We start from the raw sequence: 10,754 nt of genomic DNA on the forward strand, positions 1-10,754 counted from the left end.
TTCCTTCAAGGTTTTTAAAATGCGAATGTTAGGGAAGGTTTTCATATGTTTGTAAAGTATAAGAAAATAGAATATTGTTGACTAAGTCTATTTCACACCGACTGAATTTAATCTAATCTTGTATGTAGAAAAAGAGATGATAGGGTAACTCATTTTCATTAGGAAAAAAAGTGTTATAGTGAATTAGTTCCTAGGCAAGATTAGAGGCAGTAGACTTTGAAGGTTGATGGTGAGAGTTGGAGTTTGCAACATCCATAAGCTTCATTGCTTTGATCACAGATGTGTTCCAAGAATGCAACACATCTAAGTTTCAGGAAAGCAGAATGCTTCAAAGCATTGTTCGTCAACAGCATCTAACACCCTCCTGAGCGGTATAAAGGAAGCCATCATAATATCCGTGGAGAAACAAACTGAAATTTATACGTACTTTGATTTCATTTGAAACTCCATTACTTTTAAGGGTAGTTTGCAGGTTTTGGATCATAGTTAATTTAGTCCATTATTTCAAATTGGAGTTTAACCCTTTTTAAAGAAGTTTGCCCGTTTTTCAAAACCGCTAATTAATATGGTCATTTATATAGTTTGACCCTTTAAAATGACCCTTTAATGATTGCTTGACATGATAGTAATATATAGAACTAATAGGTCTGGTAATACTATCACTTTTCCAAAAGTGTCATGCAATCAATATAGTAGTAATATCAATCCTATTCAATTCGATAGTAAACGATTTGGTTGGTTTTGAAAGATATGACACCAAAGTTAAAGTTGTAGAGTTGGTTGTCTTTCATATTTGTAGAGTTGTTTGTCTTTCGTATCAAGTCATTGAAGCAGTCGTAGGTTTTGATATGGCACCAATGGTTACGTAATTTTATTGCGCTAATGAGCATCCCATTAAAAATAAATGGCAATTTCATCGTGCTAATGAGAAAACAGGGTTATAGCCAATAAATCCCATTTAAAATAAATGGTAAATGGCATGAGTTCGTCAATAGTAATAAAAAAAAATATATCACATCCAACTCAGAAAATCTGAATTTTATACATTTTCAAACGTGGACCTATCATTTGAAGCCACCTCATCATTTGTTTTTAGCCCTTTTGCGAAGAAGGAGAAACCCCATGGAACAAATCCGACAAATAATTCCCCAAATCATCGGGAGAAAATCTCACACCAAAAGCTTTCCCAAGATCATTCCTTTCCACACCCACATTCACCTTCTCAACACAATACCCCTCGTAGAACTCTCTGTAAATCGGCACCACCTTCTTCGCTATCGCCGTCTTCAATTCATCTCTCAAATTTCCATCCTCCACTCTCCACGATATCTGCTTCCGATACGCCTCTTCAAACGCCGCATTGAACCTCTTCAACCCCTCCGCCGCCGTCTCTTCCGACCAACTTTCCGGCAGCGAATTCACCACTCTGTTCCAAGCCGTCGCTTCGTACTTCGCTGCGTACACCTTCACCTTGCTCCTGTGGTTCGTCACCCACTCGGTGCCTACCAATGTATTCAAATTCGTCGTCGCCGCCGTCTTCACGATGAAATTCAGGTTGTTCGCCAGAAATAGGTACGACAACGATACGTCTTTGTACAGCTCTGCTTTTGTGTCAAGTTTGCAGAGGAGGACTAAAATCAGCCACCCCAATTGAGCTGCCACTGGCGATGATAGCGCGTCGTCTGCACCGATGGTTTCCATGTACGACGATGGAATTGTAGAGTTTTCGGCGGTGAGTATGTCGGAGAGGGTTCCAGCGTAGTCGCCGAGAGACGAAATGTAGTTCATTGCCGATCGGGTCAGTGGGTGGATTCCGCCGCCGGGAGCTGGGTTTTTCGACGAATCTTTTTGAATTGTCGACCCGAATTCAGAGAGAATGTCACGGATTGAATCTGCAAGTTTCTCCATTGACGTTTGAGCTTGCGTTTTAATGGCGGATGTAGAAACAGAGTCGAATATGACCTCAATTTCCGGCAATACGTCGGAATTCGCCTCGTAAAGCTCCATTAACAAAAAGATTTTGTCGGAATCTTTCTTCCCTTTTGCGATCAATTCCGGGAATCTGAATAAAGCGATTGCACCATCTTTTGTGATCTCGGAAAAACAGGACTCTCTGATCATTTCCGATCGCGAAAAAACATGATCACAGAGAATTTTCTCGCCACGAAACAGAGTATTTACAACAATCTTAATTGAGTTCATCCAATTCTTGCTCACATGCTCGAGTGAATCCCAATTCCATCTCATAATTCTCGAAATTTTGAATTTCTCTGTTCCGAGGCGGTACAGAGTTTCATCAACGATCGATTTTCGTATCACTTTATAGATTTTAACGCATTCTTTCCCATACCCAGAATCGATCATACAATCAGCAATCGATTTCAAATCCGCCGACACTCTATCGAACTCTGTAATCAAATCACTGGTTTCCCCGTCGGCCATCGACCGGTTGGAGGACCTACTGGAGATAGATTCAGGGTCCAAATTCTGGCGATTCTCACTCAAAATCTGGTAAAACTCCTTCTCAAGTCGCCTCATGGCGGCCTGCATCAACTGTTGAGCTAGAACAAGAACAGGGGAGGTGGAATTTTCCGAAATGAAAAAGTCCATCGCTCGCCGGAGGCTGTTGACGGAGTTGACAAACTCGTCAGATTCCGCTCGACCATGGCGGAAGAGGAAGGTGATTCTATTGAACTCAGAGGAATCCGGGTCCCATTTCGTGATGATGGGTTCGGAGTTTACGATGGCTTCTTCCATGGCCGCCGATTCGGAAGAGTCATAGCTTGACGGCGGTGGTTTCCGGCGGTCGGAGCTCTGAAAGGAATGGAGGGATTTTGAGGAAGAGGAATGGGAGAAGCCAAAGAATTCTTTGATGTGCATTAATTTTGTATTGTTATTACTCTTTGGGGCCTCAGAGAGTATCATTGGAACTGAAATGAAGAACAATGATTGCAAGAGGAGAGAGAGAGAGAGATACAGAGGAGAGAGAAAGCTCTGAGAGCTGGCTATGGCTGTTTGGCGTATGAACCGAAGGGATTTATAGAAGGAAGGGGAAGGGGTGATTTCAACCAGGAAGATTGACCGACTCAACACGCTGTTTTGTTTATTTTTATTTTAATATATAATTAAATTAAATTTTCAAAATTTTTAAAATTCACTTAACTATTGCATTAACATAAAATTAAAAACTATAATTAATTAATTTTTTATATATTAAAATTATAAATTTTGACTTTAGGATACATAAATTCATATATTTTAATCGAATGAGTTTGACATATTTACCCATAAATTAAAAATTAAAAAAATTGATTAATATTTTTTGTGATGAAACGTGAAATGGACGTAAAAACTCTATGTTTATATGATTTGGAGCAAGAAGTTTGGCAAAGGGTCAACCGTAGATGGCTCGAGATCTATCGATATCTTCATATGTTCGTGGATTCAACATTAAGGAATGAATCGATATTTCTATTATATTACAGAAAAACGATAAAATATAATATATTGAAGCAGACCTAATATATTAATAATAATAAATTTAAACTTAATTAAACATATTTCTATTGAATTTTTTGCTTATGAAAATGGGCTAATTTAAAAAATTATAAATTATTAAAATGCATATTTAGCCTCTAAAAATTGGAAATTATAGGGCTTACTATTAAATAACAATTTGCAATTTTATTTAATATATTGAGACGGTTGATTCTTGTATAACAAGTCATCATATAAATAACCAACTATATTTATAAAAAGGCTAAATTTTTTATTTAAATAACTTCCAAGAACTATTCCTTAATCTGTTGGCACTAATATTATTTTGTTATTTCTGTTGAAGTTGACTGTTAAAAGAAGAACATATATTAAATTATAATACAAATATAATTAACGGCGACACTTATAATATACGTAAATTTATGAGTAACGTTATTATTCATATGTTGAATGTTTCATTGTTTGGATAATTGTCCTATATATATTTCCCTTTAATCTATGATGATTTGACTTTGGTACCGTGACTTTTGTAATAATAATAGTCATAAGTAAACCATATTACATCATTAATGATGGACTTAAATGAACACAAATTGGAGTTTAATTAATTACATGCATTCACTCCTAATCACTTTTTCCTCTCTTTTCTTTACCTTTTAGTTACTAGCTCTTTCAAAGCGGATGGGTCGTAGCACGTTAGGTTACTTTTGACTGAACAAGAAGGATCGGACGAGCTTGACAACACTTATAACAGGCTAGTTACAAGATTTTTTATTTTATCGACAAAGGTGGTTGGGTAACCTTATGATACCTGTGATTATTATTATTATTATTATTTTATGTTGAAATATACTAATGCAAGTGAGAAGTCTGGAGGTCGGCCACATCTGTCTCAGCTAATGCTTGTTAATTGATCGATCCTAGTAATAAGGGTGTGGGTTTCGCCCGAATGAATGAATAATTTTCTGATAACTTGATGTGGATTCTTTTAGATTATTTTTAATGTCTCGTGATTTCTTTTATAATCGTAGAGATTTTTAGGTGGATCATCTTAGGTTTCTTAAATATTCCAATCATTGATCGATTGTTGTTGTTAGCTAGCATTGGGCACACTGCAGGAAGGGAAGGGGCCCTCCTCGAATAATTTGGGAAATCGGAATTTAAAGTGGTTTCACACTTTTTACTTCCACCTTAAACAGTTGTGAAAGTTGATTAGTCGTTGTCCTATAATACTGTTGGTGTGAGTCAAAATTGGAATTTAATACGAGAGTTCTCCAAAGTTGAAGTGGTGTTGATACCTAAAAGGATGCACCCGACAAAAACTCAAATACTCACGAGGTCAATACACTACTTAACCAAGAAATACTGGGATTTGGTTAGAGATAAAATAGTGAAGTTTTGCCTTACCCTACGAATCTATACGAAATTGGATCATGAAATATTTAATTTCTCTTATGAATCAATTTACAAGATGACCATCTACGACCCAACCTTAATTTTGAGTGGGATATAAACTCTGAGAGTTTGTTTTTTTTTTATTTTATGATAATAATTTTTTTTATAGTATATTTACAAAGTCTACCGTATACTAAATTTATACTAAATTTATAATTTAATATATAAAATTATTTTTTTAAAATGATATTTTTTAAGCTTTATGTCACATCTTCATCATGAATCATTGACTTGACCATCAAATGGAGTAAGATAAAAGAGCATAAATAATGGAGGGAAGTTACCCACACCACTATATATTTGACCAATCATATCCATCAACAACTATAGAGATACAATTGATATAAAATATTTCAAATCCTCTTAAAAAAAAAAGGCAAAAATATATTTATTCTTTAATTATAAAATAAATGATTTTTTGTGATTTAATTCATCCATAAACCAAAAATGTATATATATATATATATATATATTTTGGGTTGAAAATCATCATGTAATGACAACCACACAATTGAGATATTATTTTCTTAAGATTCCCAAAATGGAAAACCACCAAAAATATATAAATAATGCTACATGGAAAAAAGTTGGGAAAATAATCAAATAAATAATATAATTACTTTTTTATTTATTTTTTATTTTTTAATGTTGTTTACTTTAGTAGTGAGAAGGTTGATGGAAGACTTCCTTTTTTAAGTCCTTTCCTGTGTTGGAAGTGGCAAGCAAACGTGAGCTTAACGGTTCAAGTTCATCATTAATAGATATTGTCTACTTTGACTCATTACGTATTGTGGAAAACACTTTCCACACCTTTAAAAGGAATGCTTCGTTCCCCTCTCCAATCAAGGTGAGATTTCACAATCCATCTCTTTGAAAGGCCAGCGTCCTCCCTGGCACACCGCCCGATACTTACTAGTAAATATTATATGTTTTGGCCACTAGTATATATTATGCGTTTTGGCCTGTTATGTATCGCCATCAATTTCATGATTTTAAAACACGTCTGTTAGGGAGAAGTTTTCACACTTTTATAAATAATATTTTGCTTTCATCTCCAGCCCATATAAGATATCACATGAGCTATGTTCTTCAATATCATAGAATCCCTTATAGGTGCATGTACTCGACCACATACGCCTCAAAACCTATATTACCCTTCTTTCTTCTTTACGAAGGGAGTGTCTCTATCTTATATAGAAAATAAATACGTGAATCCATATGTCAAGTCTGTTGATATTTTGTACGGCAATGAATTTTTATGTCGATTCTGTCCCTACATATAAGCAGGTTGACTAATAAACCTTGCATTAGTTTGGTACAAACCTCGACGTCGTTACGCCATAATCTCGACGCCAAACCGCATCAACAAACCTCTTTTGCTTATAAAGTTCTTATCCTAACAAGTAGTACATAGAGATGTGAAGTCGCATTTAATTTGTGTTTCGAAAGTCAACGCAGTCAAGCAGTAAGAGATTACTGCCAAGCCCATTCCCACTTAGTGCTAGGAGAACCAGACCCAACTTTCCTTTGTATTGATCTTATTAGTCGACTTGAATAAAAAAACAATAAATAAAATAAATAATTTATTTTTCTTAGGAAACAAACACCAAATTTCTAATAGCTTGCTTTAATTTTTAAATAAATAATTTATTTATTTATTTTCACAATATCCACAAAATCGAGAAAAAAGGATCATCTCAGACATGACACTTCATTTTATACATGTTTTATAAAGAAATAAAGTCAAATATATTTTTATATATTTATTTATTTAACAATTTTCAGTATATTTTATTTTAAAAAACAATAATAAAACAAGTTCCATATTCTAGTTTCAATAAACCAGAATTGACCAAATTTGTTCTCTTAGAAAATCAATGAGAACCCTTTCTAAAGAATGGAATATTCATAACAATTTCTATGAAATTGAAGCCTGAAGACTATATATTAAACCAATAATTTAAACCAAAATTTGACTTGGTCAAATTAAATTTCATATGAATTAAGTAATTAATAATTATTGAAAAAAAAATCAAAGGAGCAGAATCCACCCACAAAATAATTTAATTATGTGAATACAAAAAATGTGATTGACCACCCATAAAAATTGTGTTATTTTAATAAGAAAAACTCTCCATGGCTTATTAAGAATATGTATATAATTTCGTCATGCATAGTTCATGGCCAACTATTTGAAATCGCATAATAGCAACGGTAATAATAATAATAATGATAATAATAAATTATTTAACCAACTTGTATTATATTTTTTTTAAATGTAAAGTCAACCTTTTAATTTAAATTTTAGCCATAACACAAAAAATTGAGACTTATTAGATTTTTTTTTTTTTTACAGCACTTTGCTATTTTTTTTATAGATAATTTATTTGATATTTATACACATTATTATTATTATTATTATTATTATTTTTGTTAAATTTGGATCTAATTATTCTAATAATTTGTTGCCAGTAAATTAAGACTATTTTTAAGCAAAGATTCATCATTGAAATCCCACAAGTATGTTTAATTCATCATTAAACTACTTAGATACACAAGATCTTTGGGATTTTTGAATGGAATCTTATTAAAGAATCATAGAATAAAAAAAACAAAAAAAAAACTAATAAGACCATGTGTGGTTTATTATACTTTATTGAAAATAATTAAAACAAAACTGAACATCGAAGTCCTGACTGCCAATATAGTTTTAGAAGTCGTGAAAACAAGACGAAAATAATGAATAGTCTATACACCCTTATTTAGCTAATTGGATTGGTGATACGAATTACCCGAATTGAATCTACAACTCAACTTGTTTCAATCATTTATTCAGGTTGGATTTAGTCGCATGGTTGGGTGACTTTGGAATCTATAAGGGAAAAAAAATATATAAATTTCGTTTTCTATAGTTTTTTATATTTTAGACTTAATCACGTTTAAAAAAAATGGAGTGGAAGGATTCGATCCCTTACCTTTTGGATCGAAAATACGTGTTAACTAATTAAATTAGGTTCAAATTAACTTTAAATATGAATCATATAATAGGGTTAAAAAATACATTGTCAATGATTTAAAATTTTATTTTAAACATACTACAAATTAAAACTAAAATAAAACCATAAATGGTTACTCAAGAAGAGGTGTTTTTTGCAATGCATATGAATTTTCAGTTTTTAACAAATGGGAATTCTTATTTTATAAAGAAATTGATATAACTTGCTGACAAGCTCCCACATCGAAGAAATTCATTGTAGTACACATATCCAGCACCTATATAAAGGCGCCAACGTCTTAGTGAGAAAGCACGGAGCCGTGCGGTGAGCACAAAGCGAACTATTCTTTCGCCTTTTACTAAAGAATACCGTGTGCTCGCCGCTACAAGCGGCATACGCCTATTTTTGGAGGGCCTTCCTTTGGGATTGGGCCCAACATCAAATTAAGTCTCAAAAGATTAAAAATAATTTAAAATTTAATTATTTTATTCTTATCATATTTTAATCAAATATTAATATTATTATTAGTATTAGAAGTTGCCTTCTAACTCAACATTTATTTCTTTGAATAAGCTCCAAGATCTTTGAACACGGAAGTTTCTCATTTCATACTTCCCTAGAAAACACTTACCAAAATATATTTTAAAATTCCCTCTAAAATAAATAAATAAAAAAAAATTAGAAGAATAACTCAAATAAGTATATATAAAAAAACTCATAAGCAAATATAATATTCAAGTATGTGGCATACAGTCAACAACAAAATAACACATTCACAAGTCCGAATTTGGAGGGATCCTTCCTTATGGCAATTCTAGTCGGTAAGCTATTTTTTCGTACTTTTAATATGTTCCACTCTTAATGGCGAAGCGAATTGTTTTGAAGAATTATAAGGATGACATAGTTGTTTTTAGTGTCGGTTTTATATTATGAGCAGCAGAACATTTAAAGCCAGAAATTTCTGTTGGTGCTACCATACATTTATATGACTTTTGATGTTTCTTTTCTATTTAAGCCTCATCACTTCTTAATTGTATGGAACTTATTTTTAGTATTGAAAGGTATTATTGCCATTGAATGGGAAGGTGGCTAGGTATGGAGAATTCTATTTTTTATTTGACAATACTATTTTTTATTTTTAAGAAAAAGGTGAAAAATAAACTACAGTCCATGAACGATGACTTATAATTTAATTAAAAATGATTTATAGATATGCAATTTGAAGTTTTTGTTGCTCGTAATGATGCATTGTTGTAACACCGTTATAGCAACTAAACCAAGGCAGGTATAGATAAGAGGTCGTAAATTTCATTTTACTTTCTAAGCTTAAAACACTTTCCTTCCGTTAATTACTTTAGATTTATTAGAGTTCCTAAATTTGCAATGAAATTGTGCACTATCAAAAAGCTTATTCAAGTGAGTTAATATTTTTCTTTCATCTCTGGCATAAATTTAAATCTAGATCTTAAAGATCTTGATTAGATCTTGATTTACGGATAACTCAGGAACTTGTACACTTGTATGTTAAGTTTCAAATTTTTATTTATTTATTATAAAGAGCGACAAATAAATGTTTAAAAAAAGCTTCTTCAAAACAATTTATAATAATCATTATCTCTTTTCCTTATGAGACACAACTCTGAAGTATAATTTTTTTTTGAGTTTAATAGGTACAATTGATAGTAACATGATGTAAACATTTCGAGATGAGACGTGATTTTTCGATTATATGCCTTCGTTACCTATTAAATTGGTGCATCATTTTATGTATAGCATTAAAATAAATAAATAAATAAAAGTTTAGACAAAGCAAATTCTGATTATTTATAAAAGAATTCTGATTATTTATAAAAGAAGTCGGATAATCAGATGAATACTATTGTTGAATGGGATCCCACGTGGCTATTTCTTATTGGTTTATGGGACCTGTACACCCGCAAAATAAAATTGGAAAGTCCTAATAAATAAATAATAAAATTGAAAAACGATAATAATATCCTTGGAAATTGGAATTACCACATCGGGAAATGGTTGCTGAGTGGATCCATCCAGCGCCTATATAAAGCCACCAACGTACCATTTTGAAGGCACGGAGCCGTGCGGTGAACACAGAGCGAACTATTCTTTCGCCTTTTACTAAAGAATACCGTGGGTTCGCCGCCCAAAGCGGCATACGCCTATTTTTGGAGGGTCCTTCCTTTGGGTTGGTCCCTACAATCAATATCCAAATTTTTTTCAAACGACATTCAATTTTTAACGTTGAATAATATAACATCCAATTTTTTTTCATTGTTCAATATTTTATAATATTTAATTTTGTGGAGTGGATAATTATTTCATGGTTTCTCCGTTTTTTCCCCTATTTTTCCTTTAGTTTAAACCACATTGTAAATTTCTATTATATTGAGATACTGAATTTTGTTTTTTTTTAATTTTTTAAGTCTTTTGGATTTGGATTTTAAAAATTTGAGTCATATTAGTGCCATTGATGACTTGTATTTGACTCTAGGTTAATTTATTCATAAATTTGCAATGAAATTATGCTCTAACAAGAGCTTATTTAAATAATTTAATGGTTTGTTCCTAATATTTGAAATGTTGATGTAGTGGAAATACTAAGGTCCAAATTTTACGAGTGTCGATAAAAAATTTAGAAAATACAGTAATTAGTAACTTTATATACAAATTTATAAATAGATTGTGCCATTAGCAAAAAGATATTTAAAATACTTAATAAAATAGTGGTACAAATAACAACCGTTCACAAAAAAAAAAAAAAAAAAAAAAAAAAAAAAAAAAAAAATT

General features: G+C 32.0%; 1 protein-coding gene, 1 non-coding gene and 1 pseudogene across 2 annotated transcripts; 2 read left to right on the forward strand and 1 right to left on the reverse strand.

The window, feature by feature from the left end:
* Nucleotides 1-995: 995 nt before the first annotated feature.
* LOC111458838 (exocyst complex component EXO70H1-like) lies at nt 996-3,022 on the reverse strand. Its single transcript, XM_023101677.1, has one exon. The coding sequence runs from the start codon at nt 2,923-2,925 to the stop codon at nt 1,093-1,095; it is 1,833 nt and encodes a 610-aa protein (XP_022957445.1). The 5' UTR covers nt 2,926-3,022; the 3' UTR covers nt 996-1,092.
* Nucleotides 3,023-8,264: 5,242 nt separating this feature from the next.
* On the forward strand, nt 8,265-8,377 carry LOC111458961 (annotated as a pseudogene).
* A 1,665-nt stretch (nt 8,378-10,042) lies between these two features.
* Nucleotides 10,043-10,158, forward strand: LOC111458965. The gene has a single exon (XR_002713224.1). It is a non-coding gene; the product is annotated as a U5 spliceosomal RNA (small nuclear RNA).
* Nucleotides 10,159-10,754: the final 596 nt, after the last annotated feature.

This window comes from Cucurbita moschata, unplaced genomic scaffold, assembly GCF_002738365.1.
Source record: "Cucurbita moschata cultivar Rifu unplaced genomic scaffold, Cmos_1.0 Cmo_Scf00021, whole genome shotgun sequence".
NCBI classification, from domain to species: Eukaryota; Viridiplantae; Streptophyta; class Magnoliopsida; order Cucurbitales; family Cucurbitaceae; genus Cucurbita; species Cucurbita moschata.

Coding starts and splice junctions, on each gene's coding strand:
- LOC111458838 (XM_023101677.1), bottom strand. CDS start 2,925: ATGATACTCTCTGAGGCCCCAAAGAGTAATAACAATACAAAATTAATG.